We start from the raw sequence: 20,253 nt of genomic DNA on the forward strand, positions 1-20,253 counted from the left end.
TGTTTGTGTGTTGCTTGTTTGTTTGTTTGCTTCGGCGAGTTGAGAGGGAGCATAGGTAGATTGGGGTGGTTGGGAATAAGTTAATAGATAGGTGGAAGCGGGAAAATTAGGGGTCAATGTTAGTGTTGAGGCAGTGGTGTTGCAGTGGGCCGGCTAGGTTTATTTAAATAGAGAGGCGTGTACATATATGTAAATATGCTTTTAATGTTGAGATAGTTGAAATGATTGGTTTAATTGGGGGAGAAAGAAAGAAATATTATAATAGTTTGAAGATTTCTAAATGTTACGTTGTAACATTATAAACTATTATCATATGTCATAGCATTAACGTGGTTTATCAGGACCCTGTACACTTTTACCTCAATTGCCCACATTCCATTGAAATAAAATTACAACAATACTATAAATTAGAATTAAATTACATACAATTCAAAAATCAACTAATGCTGGATCTAATTGATAAGTTCGTGCATTATATGAAGCACTATCACATTTGCTACATCGTTGTATAGTAGCTTGCCTCCTTGCTGAAGAATCACTATTTGTAAATTCATCACATTGTATCTGATCTTCTACATTCTCTTGTTCTAATATATCATGCCTATCTTCTACTGAAAGTACTCCTCCTTTTTGTATTAAAGCTTTTCTAGCTCTCCAGTGTTTACTAAGTGCTTCATTTGCTTTGCGGAGACTATGAACCTTAACAGCTAAAAGCGTATTCGTATGAATTAAGAGCTCTGTATTTTTAGCTAAAACTACAACTGTTTTAAATATTAGAGTAAATAAGCTCCCTTGATGTTGAGCAATACAATTTTTCACTAAAATGGATTGAGAAAAAGCTTCAATTGGATTGTGAAATGTTTGAGATTGTTATATATCAGGATCGGTTGATATTGATCTATTTGATAGAGTTCTTATTTGAATATCTAGTTTTGAAAGTACAATTTCCGGATTAAATGAGATTAGCCCAGCTTCGCGGAACCCAGCTTTATCATTTGATATAGATATTGCTTCGATATATACAGCTTTAAAGACTTGAAAGAACTTGGTTTTGGTAATATAAGTGTGTTGGGTTTCTTGAGACTAGAAAGAGTATCAGATTGAATTGATTGATTCTCTAGCTAAGCAGTTAAGCTGCGAGTATATATTCAAAAAATGAAGGAATAAGGTTAGGTATTCAGCCTTCGGAATTAAAGTGCTTTGAAATCAAAATATTGAAAGCAAACAAACAGTATACCAAAAAGGAAAGAATGAATTAAAAGTTGAGTTTTGTTTGCTCCTTATATGCATATGTACTATATATGCATATGCTGCCAAGATCCCAGGAGGTCAACACGCCCCCTCAGGGATTACCGAGTTAGTTAATAATGAGGTTATTCCTGAACCTGAGACCGAATGTCAACCATTCCCAAAAGATTGATAAAATGAGTGTGTTTCTGTGGTGGTAGAGGTTTAGTGAAACCATCTGCAACCATTTCAGTAGTTGGAACCCATTCGACTTGTAGCCTTCCTGCTTGCACTTCCTGGCGAAGCCAACAGGAGTGTATATCAACATGCCGGAGTTTTGTAACAAGTCTAGGAGTACTATGCTGAAGAAGTCGAATGGTTTGGCGATTATCACAGAAAATTGAAGCCTTTTCTTCGAGATCTAAACCAACATTCTTAAAGAAGCGTATCCACCACATAAGCTCTCGAGCAGTAACGGAAAGAGCCAGTATTTCAGAGTGTGTGCTGGAAGTAGTCACCGACTTCAGCTTAGTGCTTTTGAAGTGGATCAAACCTCCAAAGAGTATGAGGCAATATCCCATTGAAGAAACTCTTGTATCGATATCGTCAGCATGGGAGGCGTCACTCCAGATTTGAAAGTTCCTGGTAGTTGTTGCTTTCTTCCCATCGAACATGATAGCATAGAATTTGGTATTCTCAAGGTATTGCAATGTATGTACTAGCTCATGATAAAATCGAGGTGGAGGTGGTAGATCATTTTGATGTAATCTAGGAGTTCGTAATTTAGACCTTCCGATAGCAAATGCTGCAAAGTAGCTGGATAGTTGAGGAAGTGATGAAAGTGCTGCAGCATGATGTTCTTTCCTTTGTGAACGTCTAGAACCCTGAATTATATGGGATACGTCGATATCGGCACGTATTTGCTCTGCCAAAGGTGCTGTATTATGAGATGATGTTGTAGTGATGATATCATGTTGACTTAACGATGATGATGGGGAAGATGAGAGTTCTGACTCCGGTAATGATGGTATAGGAACATCTCCAGTAGATTGTCTTGTAAGTGCTTCTGGTGATAAGGTTGCTCTAGGCGTTGGCAATTGAGGGTTAGTTTGAGGAACCCCCTCATTGGTTGGAATACCATCATCCGTCTTGTTTGAAGAGCTTTCATTCGTTGGTCGCTCGTTTAAGCGATTGTGTTGTAAGTTCCATGGCCCTTCAACTACAATTATATCACCAATACTCTCATCTGATTCTTCACTCAACAGATTCGATATTTCTATCTCTTCTGCCCTCTTTTCGTGAATAGCTGCAGTATCCCGAAGTTGATCCTTAATAAGAAAGCCAATATCTATATCTTCTGGTCGATAATACCGGGTTTCATCAAATTTGACATCCCTACTTCGAATGATGCGATTTATGGAAGGGAGCCAGATCCTGAAGATATTCGTTGAATCATACCCTACAAGATAGCCCAGTTTTGCACGAGGTTGCATCTTCGCACGTCTTGGAATCTGCTTGTTGAGCACATATGCCAAGCACCCATATGGATGTAGATGTGCTAGCGAAGGTTTATTGCCAGTAGCACTTTCAAATGGTGTTTTCCATTGAAGAGCTCTTTTTGGAGTACGGTTTTCAAGATAACCGGCTGTTTTAATTGCTTCTGGCCAAAGGTTTTGTGGTAGGTTTGCTGAAAGGAGGAGGGCTCTTGCTCTGACCATGAGCATTTTACCAGCATTCTCTGCAGCGCCATTCTGTGCTGGTGTATCTGGTGGAGTGCGTTCGACAATGATGCCACGTTTGTCTGTGATCCTCTTGAAGTCGCCCCCTAACGTAGTTTCACCGTCGAGGCGTATGAATCGGACCTTTGAGCCGAATTGTGTTTGTATCAGAGAGAATTGAGTATCCATAATATCGATCATCTCTGTTTTCCTAGTTAGAACATACACCCATTGTATTTTGTGTGTCGTACACCAGAAGTGGCTGATATATCGGGTATTATTATAAGCCTCATCCATCTCGAACAGATCCCATGCCAATCGATCTCCGACATGGCCGTTCTCTGGCATCTCCTTCCTTGGATTACGAGATATAATCTGTTGAGCCTTCGAGAGATTACAAACTTTGCAGGTAGAGAAGGAAGGTGTCGAAATCGTTTTGTCGATAATGATATCAGTAGTTGCTGATTCTAGGTGCTGAAGGGCTTCGAGAGAAGGATGGCCTAGAAGATCATGTAACTCTGTTGTTGTAACCTTTCGGCATATTGATTTGGTGTGGTTTTTGGTGGCAAACGAAGCATGCTGAGAAGGGATAATAGGATCGAGGGTCCAATGGTCTCCTGTTTGCTTCAGAGTAATAAATGCAATGCCTTCTTTTGTAAGGACATCTGGGTGTTCAGTGTTCCAATGTACACCTTTCTTTGAGAGTAAAGCTAGAGAGACTAGGTTTGTAAGAAACCCTGGGATGTACGCCACTCTTTTTAAGGTTATTTGCCCTGGCCCAGTTGGTGTATTGATCAACATAGTGATAGTACCGAATGCTTCAATTTGGAATCGGTCCCTTCCAGCGCTTATCATATCGGATGGCTTTCCAAACTCTTCAAGAACAAAGTTGTGTAGAGAGTTGGTGACATGGGTATCGGAACCGCTATCAATTAGCCATTTGTGAAGGATGCTAGCATTGTTGTAGGTAGGACTTTGTTTAGTGAGAAAAGCCCCAAGATCCTTATCTTTCTCTTTTCCAGATTCTGAAGGATTAGTCAATGTTTCCTTCCATGCTGGATCCCAAGAGAGATTTGCTAGCTTGAGAAGTTCTTTAGTTCCTTCATGTCTACGAACAAACCAGTTCCTTCGTTTTGTTGATTGCCTTCCCCAGAACTTCTTGAAGTATTCAATATCGGCATCGATTGGTTTCCAGTTCCTTGGTCGATTATCCGAATATAGATAGTAGCATTTTTCATATAGATGTTTCTTGCCACATAGACAGGTTCTCTCTCCTTCCTTTTTATCTTTATTCCCATCCTTATAGGTTGCAAATGACGTAGAAGAGGTTGAAGTAGTTGATGCCTGTGTGAGTCGAGTGTAGTTTCGAAAGTCTTCGATTAAATCGTACACATCAATCGTTTCTTCAGGCTGATTCTTGAGCTTTTTGGTGATCTCCAACAGAGTTGAAGTTGCCCAAGAGGAGCTGTGATTCATAAGGGCTGTAGAAAAGTCGAACGCAGCTCGATTTCGATCGACGTCTGGCAGATTGAGAGTTTTAGCCTCAGTGTAGATGAGTTCCCATTCGTTCAACCATTCATAAATATCCTGATTGGATTTGTAGGGTTGCTTTACACAATTGTATCGTGCTACGACGGTAAGCTCTCTCGCACGATCAGTTGGTGCTAGCCTTTTGCGTAAATCAGCAAGCACTTGAGGTGCTGTGATACTGGTGGTACTAATAAACTTTTCGCAATTGCGGTTGATTGATGAAAGTATGTACTTGAGAACCTCTGAAATGGCCTTGTTGATTTTCTCGTATTTGGTATTCTTGATACGATAGTTCTCTAGTTGCATCTGATATTGCTTTAAAGCCCTATCAATAACAGCCTCAGAAGCATTTTCATCAACTGTGGGTAGCTCTGGTTCATCTAGCAACTCTGGTATAGGTACAACTGTTGTAGTGGGATCAAGGTATACCCAGCATTTGATGCCGCCGGATTCTGCAATACGCTGAACATTTCGAATCCAACTATTCCAATCCTCTGGTGAGGAAAGGATGATTTTAGTTGAATTATCGCCTGTAGTCATATTGAAGAAATAAAGTCAGAATTATCGAGGTTTGGGTTTTATAGAAACCACACTACGTAAGGTAATTCTTAAAAGAGTGAAACTTGAAGGTATCGTAGAGTTTCGGTATATGTGAATCAAGTATTGTGCAGGATGTTTAATTGAAAGTCAGCACCGGGCTCATAACTGTTGGGTTTCTTGAGACTAGAAAGAGTATCAGATTGAATTGATTGATTCTCTAGCTAAGCAGTTAAGCTGCGAGTATATATTCAAAAAATGAAGGAATAAGGTTAGGTATTCAGCCTTCGGAATTAAAGTGCTTTGAAATCAAAATATTGAAAGCAAACAAACAGTATACCAAAAAGGAAAGAATGAATTAAAAGTTGAGTTTTGTTTGCTCCTTATATGCATATGTACTATATATGCATATGCTGCCAAGATCCCAGGAGGTCAACAAAGTGATATACGCCTTGATAAAGTTCTCGATTTGTCGACTATATGAATACTTTAAAAAACCAAAACAATCGATATCGAGTGATTGAATTAAATGCGAAGAATAAGGTAGTAAATTAAGTAATATAATATCGTGTTCCTTGCAGTATTCCTGAAATGCTAGCGATTTATGACTTTTATACCCATCAAGCACTAGTATTCGATATCTATTTACTTTCCTACTTTCAGTATGTTTGTTGAAGTGCTTAATCCATTCAAGATCTGTCTTATTATCTGTCTATTCATTGATAATAGGTTTAATAAGTCAATCGTATAGTAAATCACTTTCGGTATACCAATTTGAAAGATGGTATTTGCCTTTTACTATCAAAAACGGAGGTATATTGTGATTTTCTCCATCAATACAAATAATCGCTATAGCCCATTCTCGATTGCCTGATTATATAGCTTTGCTTTTTCCACATCGATCAGCTTTAGTAACTACTATATATAATGATATTTATCCTATCATAAAGCCTATCTCATCGAAGTTGTAGAAATCGCAGTCCAGAATACTACATTTGGCCTGCATATTCGATACTAATCGAAACCATCTTTCAATAAGCTCTGAATCTTTGCAGAGAGCTCTTTGAAAATCATAAACGCGATTAAAACACATCTTTAATTCTGTATATCGTTTTACAAAACGATGAGCCTAGAGCTTTCCAATCTTCTTCGTACCCTGCATTTCGAGTATATAATTCACTATATCTTCTATATCACTTATTCGAAGACTAAACCCTCTTTCATCCATATCCAATATATATTGAAGAAGCGATTTCTCCTTCAATTCTGTCATTTTATGATTTGCTGATCGATGTTCAATAAGAGGCAGAATTCCATTTATTTTAAAGGTAAGGGTAGTATGAGGTATATTATAGAGTTTTGCAACTTTCCGAATACTCAAATTTTGAGATATACGAATAGCCTCAATAGCTAAATTGATTCGAGCTTCTTTTGAAGTAGCTTGCATAATTAAATATTGATAAATCGTGTGTTGAAGTTGAAAGGTGATAATTGAGGTAAAAGTGTACAGGGTCCTGATAAACCACGTTATGTGGTGTTACGATAGTAACAACTGACTAACTAGGAGAGCTTGGGCCTTGTGCAAAAGCGATCAGATTTCATCGAATTAATATGTGATCTGGGTCACTTTAGGATCGTATACGCATGTATTGTCAGAAAACACGTGACTTGGAGCTTTTGGAGCTTGAGGATCCAAAAGGATCCAAGGGAGTATGAATATCTATATATTCAGTATGGATTTCCTTTGTATGAAGCTTCATGCTCAAGATCAATCATTTAGTATACTCTACTATTAGTTACGAATTGTATATCATTATTGCCATTACTTAAATCCCTGCTTGACGCCTAGTTATAAACCACCTCGAGAGCCTAGAGCACTTCCACGTGATCTAGACGGCAAACCTCGTAACATTATATTAAATTCACTGAAATCTTATATTATCATTATTAATTGATAAAAATAGTAAGTTAATATTTTTTATAATATTACTTATCAATAAATATTCATGCTGAAATCTAATAATTCCAATATACATTCATTGTACGACGAAAACCTCTCGCTTCAAAAAAGGTGCAACATGCTCTTCGATAACTTTATGGAGATATATTACTAAAACATGCCCCGTCTGCCACATACGACCACAGACTGAAGAGAATTGGGCATCCCGTCCGCTCTGCCATACACAAGCTTCAGATCGGTGGATTAGTAGTTGGGTGGGTGACCACCAGCGAATCCCCACTGTTGTATGTATCATGAATTTTTGCTTCATCATCACGTTTCATTTTTGAATCCCTTCTTTTTAATACCCTACACACAAAAAATAATACAGCCTTTACTTCGTCTATCGCTGGGGATTCGTAGGACTTCTATTGTTTTCAATACCCAGGAGAGAAATTATCGATGCCTCTCGCGGTATAGATTCTTGATGTGGGAAGTGTTTGTAGTTTTCATCCGGTATGTGCTTGAAGAGGGAGGAACTTCATTCTATACAATATCTTATATGGGAGCATCGTTTTTCATTTGCGAGGTAAGAAACTCGCTGCGTCGTCAACTGGATTTGAAGACGCCTATTACTAGGTGGGAGAGGAAAGAAGCAGATTAATTATATCTGCCTTTAACAAGAACTACGAGTCATCAAGCTTTAAAGGTTCCTCCAGGATCTCTAGCTATAAGTCTAGTACCCCACTTTTTGGCCACCCCCTCTTTTCGGCCAACTTTGTGTTACGAGGTTTGCCGTCTAGATCACGTGGAAGTGCTCTAGGCTCTCGAGGTGGTTTATAACTAGGCGTCAAGCAGGGACTTAAGGTAATGACAATGATGATATGCAATTCTGTTACGACGGCTTCGGATCTCGTATCATGTGACCAATTATGTAATCACATGGTCCCTTCGATCCCCTCGGTCTCTTGATCGAAGGGACCGAGGGGACCAAGGGGACGATTAGCATGAAGGTCTATATAACCAAGATGGATTTCCTTTGTATAGAGCTTCGTGCTCAAGATCAATCATTTAGTATATCCTACTATTAGTTACGAATTGCATTTCATTATTGTCATTACTTAAGTCCCTGCTTGACGCCTAGTTATAAACCACCTCGAGAGCCTAGAGCACTTCCACGTGATCTAGACGGCAAACCTCGTAACAAATTCGTAACTAATAGTAGGGTATACTAAATGATTGATCTTGAGCACGAAGCTCTATACAAAGGGAATCCATCTTGATTATATAGATCTTCATATTCCAATATTGAAGCGATAGAGCTGGGTAGCGAGATTCGAATCTCGCTCCTTCGTTCCCTCGCTCCCTCACAAGACTATTCATGTGATCCTATAACACGTGATAATAATTATAATGTTACAACGTAACATGATAAAGCCTTAACCCATAACTACCAACCAGACAAAACCTCAGGCAGCCGCTGCCTCCAGTACAGTATCGTTACAGATTTATATATAAATTTAAAAATCTTGAAAATCTCTAATAATTTTTTAACAAAAATTATGAAAAATAAATTATATATTTTTTTTCAAATATTTATATTATATGTTAAAGTGAATGGTTCCTGCGTAGCACGTGCACAAGGCACTAGTCCTATTAGGACTAGATTGAGAATGTCACACTCAAGAATACTGGGTAAAGTATCTTGTATTAGAAAATACTAAGCTAAGGAGAAAAGAAGAAGGAAAACAAGAGTAGAGAGTTTTCCTATGATTAAATACAAACGGGGCATGCCACGTGACCCGGAGGTGTGAGGCGTCACAGAGAAGCTCTCTGTTACGTCGGACTCCACAAGCCCATTACCACGTGATGGACCCTACATAACATGCACGAAAAAATAAAGGTCCAACATATTCTTAGGTCCAGGACCTTTCGGGGTCCTGAAGGTCCATAGCATGAAGGTCTATATAGTCAGGACGGATTTCCTTTGTATATGTTACGTCCAAAACGATTAGTATGTCACATGACCATAAAACATGTGATGGAACGGTGAGGAACGAACGTTCCTAGGAACAACCAGGAACGCTCGTTCCCAGGAACGACGATTCCTAGTTAACCATAGGCACGAAGGACTATATAATCAAGATGGATTTCTTTTGTATAGAGCTTCGTGCTCAAGATCAATCATTTAGTATACTCTACTATTAGTTACGAATTGCATATCATTATTGTCATTACTTCAAGTCCCTGCTTGACGCCTAGTTATAAACTAACTCGAGAGTCTAGAGCACTTCCACATGATCTAGACGGCAACCCTCGTTACAAAATTCTATACAAATTGAAAATCATAATTTCAATTATTTATATTTCAATCAATAAAATTACGAAAAATCTGAAAGTTTCAAAATCTATAATTCAAATTTCATCAAATTCGATATATTAATTATAAAGTTATTAATAAATGAAAATCACGATTTTTGATATAGAAGGGTAACCAAAAAGAGGGGGTGGCCGAAAAGTGGGGTACTAGACTTGGTGGAAGTCCTACGGGGTGTTACGAGGTTTGCCGTCTAGATCACGTGGAAGTGCTCCAGGCTCTCGAGGTGGTTTATAACTAGGCGTCAAGCAGGGACTTAAGTAATGACAATAATGATATGCAATTCGTAACTAATAGTAGAGTATACTAAATGATTGATCTTGAGCACGAAGCTCTATACAAAGGGAATCCATCTTGATTATATAGACCTTCATGCCTATGGCTAGTCAGGACCGCTGCGCGGTCCTGGACAGCCAGCGTTCCTGGACAGCCAGCGTTCCTCAGCGGTCCATAACGTGACTTTAATCACGTTACCTTGGTTTAGTCATGTGACGCGGCATAGAAGATAGCCGTTGTAACACGGGGTCGGTGGATCCGTTCTCAAGTTGATTTATATATATTGCCGGAAACGACGTGATAAATGGGGAGATATTGAATCCTCCGGGTCGTAATGAGCGTAGAAGACATACTCTACGGCATTTCTGAGTCTCATACCATTTGTCACGTGTACAGACTGGCATTTCAGACTAATTCAATTAATTTAACATGGCATCTGGATAAACATTGCCTTCTCCTAGAATCTCAATTGAAACACATTCGCATTTACAAGCCGAAGCTTGAAGCTATACTCTTGACGGATCTCCTAGCAATCTTCGAACAAGAACTGTTGCCTTCTCAATAGCTTGAAAGAAGACCATTGATTTTCCAGGAGGTGCCTTGATACTAAAATCACATCTATTCACATTTGAGAATCAGTCTACTGTTCAATTACATGTAAAACAAGGAAATTATACGTACTTTTGATCATGGACTTCATAATGCAAAAGAACATTTTCTGGATCAGGCATTGTAATGGCCATTTCCCGAATTATTCCCCTTCTATTAGCATTATCCGTCAAGAGTTTTCCAGGACGGATTCTTGAGTACAAAGAAAGATTGAAAAGTGTTGGGACTTCTTCTCCATCTCTCAAAACCTCACGAAGAGCATAAAGATGAGTTGCGAAGCCGTGGCCGCGGGAAATTTTTATCATGGTAGCTGCGTGAGTCTTTGCAGCCTTTATAAAAAGCTCCCGGCGCTCCGGAATTGGCAAAGCTTCGTTGAATGCTGATTGAGTAAAGGCTAAAATCTCAGGTAGAACTGATTGAATGAGTTCGACACGACCCTTGTTAAACAAGCCCATGGAGATGGTCTGAAATGAAGGAGGATGGTAACCAAAATACATTAAAGATGCGAGTTGGATAATAACTTGGTAGCCAGACTTTGGGGGTACATTATGGCTGCGTAAATACAGGGTACCAAAATGATTCCCCGTAAAGCTTTCGGTTTCACTTGGTGAATACGATTTTTCGTATTCTTCCTTAATATTGGCAAGATGCAAGTCTAGCTCGGCATTTGTGATGTATTGATACTCCTTGTACCACTCTTGGCTGTCGCTGTTTTTGACTTCATTTGTGCCATCAACATGGCCTGCACCATGAGAATGAGTTTCGTCGTTAACGCCATTTTGCCCCCGAGTCAGTTCGTATGAACTCTCATCGTGGGAAAGAATAGCTTTCCTGATTGAAGCATCAAATCTTGAGATAGGTAGAGCATCAATCATTGAATGCTCAAAGATATGACCTGACTCTCCATTGGTGCAGACAATAAACTGTAAAGTTTTATCACTCCACCTGTTGTAAATGTCCCCTAATAAAAATTGTTTGCTCCGTTCTGTTGTTGTACTCGGGCTGCCGTCATCAAGACAAACCACGAAAGCGGAATTTTCCACCATATCAATAGTAGTGGAGTTATTCAGGGGGCCACTTCGAATCATTTTGCGCATCTAGGATCGTTAGTCCAAATATTCTTTCACCAAATTTTTAAAGTACGGTGGACACTTACCTTGGCCCAACTGTCTCGCCGGTCAGCAGTCATACCAGCTATTGATTTGCGAGGCGGCTTCACTGCGCCGAGATCAATAATTATTTGGAAAATTTCTTCCAGTTTATAGATATCTACCCTTTGGCCAGTAGAGTCGCGGATGATGATTTTGTAGATGCGACCTCTTCTCAAGACAGCTATGTAATCTTGGCTCGGGTATTTTTTCATTCGATCGACCATTAAACATGGCTCGCGAATCGCATTGAACAGCCAGTTTAGCGCGTCCATACATATGGGCTGGTCATTTAGTAGTACTGGTTGGACTTTATGAGCTTCAAAGTCATCCTTGAACTTCATCGCCGCGAGAGTCACAATCGCAGCTCTTTTAGCTTGGCCATGCTGCATTTTTGATTGAGCATGGACTGCCATGAAGTTTTCGTGCGGTGATATAGAAGGCCTGTTTCTTAGGTATACATGTTTGCAATACAAATCAGACAGCCAACACTCAAGATGAGGATTATTCTGTCTTTCACGTAGACGATCTTGCAATTTTGTACCAATGGATCCTGGTTCCTGAAATTCTATGATTGCTGTGCGTAATTGTTGAAGCTCTCTTTCAGAACATAAGGCTTTTACTGATGTTTCGTAGAAACTGAGCGTGCTTTCCAATTCTGGTAGTGGTAGTCGGGGGAGACCTGTGGTTCCGCTTAGAATTTCGACCACAGCGTCTTCATGTCCATCATTGGTCCCATCCTCACCGGCTTTCAATTTACGGTGCTTCATGACTAAATCAGACTTTTCACACACATTTTGGCCCAACGAATAGAGGTTTGGTGCATCCAAAATATCTGAGGTTTGCAATGTCGAATGAAATGAACGGTTGATCCAGTTTTTCAGCTCGATGGCGATCAAAGAATCTAAACCAAGGTTCTCCATAGAAGCATTGATATCGATATCGCTGAAATCAGAGGCAACAAGCGCGCATAACTTTTTAGAAATCGCTGTAGTGACGATGGATTGAACTTGGTTAAAGCTTTGAGCTGTGGAAAGTTCCTCTTCAATACTCCTTGTAGCTACCAAAGGAGTAGACTGGACACCGGATGCACAAACTGGAAGATGGCTAAAAATCTGCTGAAGCTCGACACCTTTTCTGTTGCTTACTGATTCTCTGTCTATACCTATTGCAATTTGGGCAAATTGGGGTTCACGAGCTTCGGGTCGCATAGAAAATTCCAGAAGCGAGAGAAACTCCTCGATCTTTACGGGTACGCAAACTTGTCGAATCAGTTTCATCGCGTTGTCGGAAACCTTTTCTAATGATTCTGTCCCTTCAATCATGCCCAAATTTAATGAGCTGATTCGTGAAGTGGAAGATGCCTGGCCATGCAGTTGAGCGACTGCATCTTGAAAGCTGCAAGCCGCTGAATAATTTGCCTGTGCTGTGTTTCCAAGAATTGTAGAGCATGATGAAAGAATGACAAAAAAGTTTAAATGATCGATGTTCAAACAATGCAAAAGATTCTGAGTGCCCGAAACTTTAGGATTCACCGCAGCTCTGTAGTCATCGACTCCCATCTTCTCAAGTGTCCGATCCTAGATTTCTTAGTATTATGGAGGAATTAACGACTCAAAAGACTTACTTGAAGAACCATCGCAGCTTGGATAACTCCTTGAATGCTAGGCATTGTTTCCCGAGCAATGGTAATCGCCTTTAAGCAGTCTTTCTTGTTAGAGATGTCGCAGGTGATAATCCTAAAATGTGCCCCCAATGATTCAATCTCAGTCATGAGAGGTTTCGACCTCTCTTCATGAGATGTCCTGGATAATATGAGAATGTGTTTTGCCCCGCGATCGACGAGGAACTTTGCGATGACTCTTCCAATGCCTCCTAAGCCACCAGCTATTAAGTACGTCCCATCACAATCTAGACACAGGGTTGTGCGGCCAGGAGATGCCACGGTAATGAGATTGGATGTATCTGTATCTAAGACTATCTTGCCCATATGCTTTCGAGCTTGTATAAGTCTAAATGCTTGTTCGATATGACCGATGGGCATTTCCATAATAGGATAGACAGGACTAATGTCTGTATTGTTGAACATTTCCATCAATTTTTCGAATATGGGTAGAAGTTTCTCTGGCTGATATTTGACCACAAGAGTCATGTCGACTGATGCAAAAGTGACATTTCTCTCGAAGGGTTCCAGGCTTACATTTTGTCTCTGGTATATGCCACTTTTTCCAATCTCAACAAATGTACCCTACAACTGTTAGCAAAGCTGTGATAACATGACTGAAAGTTGATACGAACCATTGGAGCGATGCACTGCCATGTTTCTTGCATTGCCTCCCCAGCAAGAGAATTCAGTACAACATCTACCCCTCTGCCACCCGTGAGTCGATGAATACCTGAACGAAAGTTGAGCGACCGGCTAGAGAATATATGACTCTGGGGAATTTTGTATCTTTCCACAAGCATTTCAGATTTAGAGACACTTCCTACCGTTGCAATGATTTCAGCGCCAATACTCTTTGCTATCATAACCGCTGCTTGGCCAACTCCACCAGATGCTGCATGAATTAAGACAGTCTGTCCCTTTATAAGTTTCGCAACGTTGACAAGGCAGTAGTAAGCAGTAGTAAAGACAACAGGTATAGAAGCGGCAGTCAAAAATGACATAGAGTCTGGAATCTGATAGACAGTGCATCCGAGGGATCTGGCAAAATTGGCATATGGTGTCGCAGCAAGCGACCAGACTCTATCTCCAACTTTGAATCTATGTCTCAGACCTGCGCCAACTGAGGAAATTATGCCTGAGCATTCACCTACCATGTGATCTGTTGCTTTCATCTGACCAAGTGCAACAAATACGTCCTTAAAGTTGACACCGCATGCTTTGACCTGGATTTCTACTTCATCATCTCTAAGTGGACTATCTTTCAGTTCATCATCTCGGAACACCATAGTATCGAGAAGTCCAGGTGCTTCGACGTGTAGTTTCAATGCGCGGTCCAACTGTCTAAACTCACCAAGCTCGAATTGAGGATTGTACGTATGTGAAGTGACTACTGCATTCAAGAAGTCGTTAGGAATGAGCCGAGGTATGTAGATTTGATCATCTCGAAATATATAATCTGATTCTTCGGGATATTTGTTGACAGCTCCTAGCCTCATTATGATTTCAGAAATAATTGTCAAAATCGCTGTCTTTTGGGATGAGTAAGCTTGTTGAACGTCAAGTGTTGAGAATTTCAGTCTTTCGTTTTCCATTCTCGCAACACGGGCAAACCCACTGATCAGAGAGGTCTCCGCGTTGGCCGAGAAATTATCTGAATCCTTAGGAATTGAAACCCATAAGATCCGGGCCCCTTGAGTTGCAAGGCGAGTGATTTTTCTAAACGTCTCTTGACTCGGGTTGACTAGCAATGGATTATCACTGCAATCTATAACCAAATACAAGCCAGAGTCCTCAGGTTCCGGTTGTGACCATGAAGAAAACGATGTTGTAAGCCCTTGTTTCTGAAAATGAAGGAATGCATCCGAGGCGAAGGATTGAATGTTTTTACTGGGGCTCTCGGCTCCTGACAGCGCCGCCCCAACCAAAATCTTGATTTCATACTTTAAGTCACCGGAAGTTGGGTTGTATGCTGATACGATTAGATCGCATGAGCCAGCAGGGCCCTCGAAGTCTGTCGCCGACACTTCGACACCACTGAATGAAGCTCGAAGTAACACGTCGTTCCATTCTGAAACTGACAGGATCGGGGTGTCCTGGCGTCCATCATTGATGCCTGTAATCGGGTTAATGTATTAAATCTTCACCTCGGAGAAATAGTACATACCTGCCCACCATCCTGGCAAAAGACCAAAAGTAATATTGTCCATTGGACTGAATCGGGTGATTTCAATAAGCGCCAACTTTCCTCCGGGTTTTAGGAGCTTTCGTACATTATCTAAAGTTTTAGTAATACATTTTGTCGCGTGCAATACATTCGAGGCAATAATGAGATCGTACGAAGCTTCCTCGAATCCCTGTCCAAGTGGGTCGATTTCAATGTTGAGAGTCTTGTATACGAGTAAGTCCGACCAGTTTTGAAACTTTGATCGTGCGGCCTCGAAGAAACCAGAAGAAATATCCGTATAGTCATAACTTTTGAAGGTGAAATTATTGGGGTTTCCTAGCTGTTGCAAAATAGGAAGTGTGGTACCTCCTGTACCAGCACCGATTTCCAGCACTACCAAGTTCGGCTGCCTGAAGGACAATAACTCCAGGTATTTGACCAAATGCAATGACGCTCTTGAGAGCCACTCATTGGCGTAGTATCGTTCTAGTCGATTTTGCTCCAGCATCAATGAAAGGGGATCAGATATTCCGGACATAATTTGTTCTAGTCTTCCACCTAAATGACGCAAGAAATCGCCCTCAATACCGGTGCGTGCCTCAGATAAAATGCTATCCACATCTTGTCCAAGACTTTTCGATATAATCTCATGATAGTGCTCCGTTTTTGTATATTTATACATCCACTGTAACAGCAAAGTGTAGTGTTTAGGACATGTGGAACCGATAGTTTTGGTGCCATTGAGAAAATCCCGGATATAAAGAGCAGCTACTTTGTCAATCGCTGCACGTCGTTTTTGCATTCGCAGCTCGTTCGATACAGGGCCCATATATTGTTTAAACAGGCTTGTTGTCATGAAATCAATGTCGACATTCCATTGTATTGTGTGTGTAAAATTCCGTATCGATGTTCGTTCAATGGTCCCTTTATGGCGAAAATCACCAAGCCCTTTCAGTTCCCCATTTGAAAGAGTAACAACGCATCTTGACTCATTATCCAAGCCTGATTGAAATGCCAAGCTATTTGTAATTGCAGATCTTGGGCCGGTTGGATCGAGCTTAGTCGCCACACGGAATTCCTGGCCGGGAGCAGCTGATATATTGGACTCGACGGTGAACTGATCAATGTAAATTGGCATCACAGGTCCGTTGACACAGTGGTTGAGGCAAAGAGGCAGTGCTGTTTGGAAGATAGCGTCTAGCGTCGCGGGGTGAACAACATGTGGTTGCATGAAATGCGAAGGCATGCATTCGCTTATTGCGGGGGTTGATACTTTAGCTGTGGCGTGAAACTCACCGACCATTAGTTCGCGTATACTCGCGAAATTCGGCCCATAGCTATTGCCTAAACTTTTGATCTTCTCATAGAAATCGGATGATTTGATGAGTTTAGTGCTGCCCTCTGTGCATTCTTTCAACATTTCTTCTACGGAAAGAGCTATAAAATCGGCCTCCCTCAGTTGGTCAACTTCATCCATTGGCGCAGAGAATTCGAGTTTGATGGCACCGGAACAATGCTGTTTCCAGATGCCTTGTTGGTAGGAACTGACCCCAAATTCGATCCAATCCATTAATGCCCTTTCATTTTTGTTCTTGCCTAAGTTAAGACCAAGCTGCAGCTCGACGCGATTTGGCGAACAAGGAATTGTAAGAGGTTTCGAGAAAGAAATATTTCGCAGAATGTATCGAACAATTGTGCCATAATGACGCTTTTGTTCTCGCGCAAGCTCTCTCGTGGCCTCGATAGCCATACATAAATAGCCAGCTCCTGGAAATATTGCCGAACCATCAACAACATGCTCAGATAGCCATGGTAATGTATCAATGCTGACTAGATGTCTCCAGTGAGGGTTGTATGGTGTCCCACCTACGACGCGAACCCCCAGAAGGTCGTGATAGGGATTATCACGCAAGCGGTGCTCCAGGCTTAAACGAGATTCATGCCAGTACTGAGTACTGTGATCCCACGAGTAAGTAGGGAGGTCAACCAGTACGTCAGGCTGTATCATACCCCCGGAAAAATGTTGAAGTGCTTTTAGGTTGACTGCGTAGCCACACTCATGGAGTTTTCTTGTCAAATCGAGCATGCAACGTGTTGAATCTTGATTCCTGATCAAGCTCGGGAGATATTGCAGAGTATTGCTTCCATATTCTAGTTGTGCTGTTACTTGACTAATAGGTCCCACAAGGGTAGAATGTGGACCTATCTCCACCAGTATATATTTCGAGGAAGTGATAGACTCTGAAAGCTCCGCCTGGCACAGAAAATTTAATGCATCAGAAAATCGAACCTTAGAAACTAAATTATCCACCCAATACGCAGGTCCGAAATTCTTGGATTTTTTTTTCAGCAGTGACGGATGAAACGAACAGAATATTATAGTCTGCATCATTATGCGCAAGTCCCGCCAGCATGTTAAGATACTGACTAGCCACAACTTCCATGTGGTGTGAATGGTATGCCGTATCAACGTTGAGCTTCCTCGTGAAAATTGAGCGATTCTCGAGTGTTCTTTGCAGCTCTAGGATCGCAGCTTCATCTCCAGATATCGTAGTACTTGTGGGACTATTACTACATGCAATTACCACTTTGCCACTTGAAAGAGTCTGTATAAACGGTTTTACTTTGTCCTCGCCGAGACCGACTGCAAGCATAGCGCCTTTCATTGCAAGAGTCTTTTTGCTGATTCCAGAAACGATACTACGATAGTATGAGATTTTGATCGCCACGTCGTGACTAAGAATTCCTGCTGCGTATGCCGCTCCGATTTCGCCGCTCGAATGCCCCAATACTGCCGAAGGAGCAATATCAAGAGAACGAAGCAGGTCTACGAGAGCAATTTGCAGAGCTGTAGTTGCAGGATGAGAAATATTGCTCTGATTTATTCGAGAAAGCGATTTATCGATCTCAAAGAGCTTGTTGGTACGAGAAGGATACGGAAGACGTAGCACCCACGGATTATGTAGGTCCTGTATGTCTAATTGTATTCTGTCTAAAGAGCTAGCTACATATTGAAAGTAGTAAGTCTTATATAGACTTACTAAAAGAGCTAGTCTCTTTCGCGTTCGCCTAGTTCTTTATTACAGTAGTAATTGAATTGAAGTCATTCACTTCGTTCACACAGAGCTCCTCAACCAAGCTCCATGGGCAGCCGAGATCTCGTAAGATCCGGTCTGAAGCGTGCATACTTTGTCTGAAAATAGAATGGCCAACAAACAATTCTCGCCCCATTGACGCCCACTGAGCGCCTTGTCCCGTAAAAATGAAGGCAACACGAACATTAGTGGAGGCTTTGGTTGCTTTGCAGATGGCTTGGTCTGATTTTGCAATAAGTTCTTCAAGATTTGCAGCCACAATACTAGAACGCCATTGAAATACCGATCGTCGTTGGTTTAATGTGTAGGAAAGATTCTCAAACTGATTATTTGAAGATTTTGTCTTCGAAATCATAGCCCAGCTTCGAAGCTTTTCAATTGCTCCAATCAAAGAAGTCTTAGACTTGGCAGATAGTAAAAATAGTTTAGCTGACGTCAAGACCCCTAGAGCACTTGGCGTTTGCGTTTGTTCCGGTTCAGTTCCTAGAGGTAAAATTGGATTTGCTATTGCACCGTGAGCTACAGTGTCCGCCGTCGGGCTCATCATAGTACTAGACTCCAAAATGGCATGCGCGTTTGTACCTCCATAGCCAAAGCTGTTTATTGCCACCCGAGCCTTCCCATCTTTATCAATAGGAAGATTTTCAAGCTTCAGAGGAACGAGGATATTGGACTGTCCTAGATTTAGTCCCTTTTTATAATTCCTCAAGTTGACATTGGGGGGGATGAGACCCTTTTCAAGTATTTTGATAGCTTTCAGAAGTCCGGCAGTACCACTAGCACTCTCAAGATGACCAAGGTTGGATTTGATAGATCCGACAAAAAGAGGTTCTTTCCTTTCCGCGCAAAATACATTCGCAATAGTCTTTGTTTCAGCCAAATCTCCGGCGACGGTCCCAGTACCGTGTGCTTCCACGTAACTGATGCTACGTGGCTCAAGTCCCACCTGCTTGAAGACTTGATTGATTAGAGCCTGCTGTGCCGTTTGACTGGGTAAGGTGATGCCTGCTGTTTTCCCATCTTGGTTTATTCCTGTATTTCGGATAATTGCTCGAACGTGGTCACCAGCTTCCACAGCGTCTTGAAGTCGTTTCAAAACGATGGTAGAAACACCTTCTCCACGTCCATAACCAGCACCTCGATCATCAAAGACGAAGGATTTACCGCTAGGATCAAGAACACTGCCATTATCACATTAGTTAATGATATGAAATACTCAATGTACACCTACCCTATACGACTCATTGGGATCATACTATCTGGACTCAAGATCAAACTTGTCCCGCCAACCAGAGCCATATCTGTGTCTCCAGAACGAAGTCCCTGGCATGCCTGATGTAAGGCTACAAGACTTCCGGAACACCCCGTATCCAAAGTCATAGAGGGACCTTTAAGATCGAATGTATATGAAATGCGGTTTGATACAATGGCTTCACCGGAACCAAGTAGATGGTACTTAGCAATGTCATTGGTATCTTTAAACATCATCCTATCGTAATCCTTATTGAACAGGGCAATAAATACTGACGTAGAAGAACCTCGAATAGCTTCAATTGGAATACCGGCGTTCTCTAGCGCTTCATAGGTCGTTTCTAGTTGAAGGCGATGTTGAGGATCCATTGCATTAGCTTCTGCTGGCGGTATCCCAAAAAATCCGGCATCAAAAGTGCGGATGTCTTGGTCGATAAAATGACCGCCACGGGAGTTGATTGTGCCAACAACATCGGGTGATGGATGTAGGAAAGATTTCCAATTGAAACGGTCGGCGGGGACATCTGACCAAGCACTCTTTCCTTGTGAAATAAGTGACCAAAGCTCCTCAGGGCTGTTGGCACCGGCCGGAAAACGGCAGCTTACCCCGACGATAGCAATAGGCTCACAGTTACTTTGAGTCATATTCTTATTTGCCCTTGCGGTATGAAGCTTGACAGAGGGGGGCTGTGGTGGTAAAGGTAGTTATTTTGCCA

General features: G+C 41.3%; 3 protein-coding genes across 3 annotated transcripts; all 3 read right to left on the reverse strand.

The window, feature by feature from the left end:
- Positions 1 to 1,373: 1,373 nt before the first annotated feature.
- On the reverse strand, positions 1,374 to 5,015 carry SS1G_01804 (hypothetical protein; the record flags this gene model as incomplete). The annotated part of the gene is made up of 1 exon (XM_001597559.1): positions 1,374 to 5,015. One exon carries the CDS (start codon positions 5,013 to 5,015, stop codon positions 1,374 to 1,376), a length of 3,642 nt encoding a protein of 1,213 aa, XP_001597609.1.
- A 1,126-nt stretch (positions 5,016 to 6,141) lies between these two features.
- Positions 6,142 to 6,285, reverse strand: SS1G_01805 (hypothetical protein; the record flags this gene model as incomplete). The annotated part of the gene is made up of 1 exon (XM_001597560.1): positions 6,142 to 6,285. One exon carries the CDS (start codon positions 6,283 to 6,285, stop codon positions 6,142 to 6,144), a length of 144 nt encoding a protein of 47 aa, XP_001597610.1.
- Positions 6,286 to 10,110: 3,825 nt separating this feature from the next.
- On the reverse strand, positions 10,111 to 20,182 carry SS1G_01807 (hypothetical protein; the record flags this gene model as incomplete). The annotated part of the gene is made up of 10 exons (XM_001597561.1): positions 10,111 to 10,222; positions 10,286 to 11,136; positions 11,236 to 11,310; positions 11,370 to 12,941; positions 12,989 to 13,609; positions 13,660 to 15,140; positions 15,192 to 17,146; positions 17,562 to 17,891; positions 18,409 to 19,467; positions 19,518 to 20,182. The coding sequence occupies 10 exons, from the start codon at positions 20,180 to 20,182 to the stop codon at positions 10,111 to 10,113; spliced, it is 8,721 nt and encodes a 2,906-aa protein (XP_001597611.1).
- Between the last annotated feature and the right edge of the window lie 71 nt (positions 20,183 to 20,253).

This window comes from Sclerotinia sclerotiorum, genomic scaffold (genome assembly GCF_000146945.2).
Source record: "Sclerotinia sclerotiorum 1980 UF-70 scaffold_2 genomic scaffold, whole genome shotgun sequence".
NCBI lineage: Eukaryota > Fungi > Ascomycota > Leotiomycetes > Helotiales > Sclerotiniaceae > Sclerotinia > Sclerotinia sclerotiorum.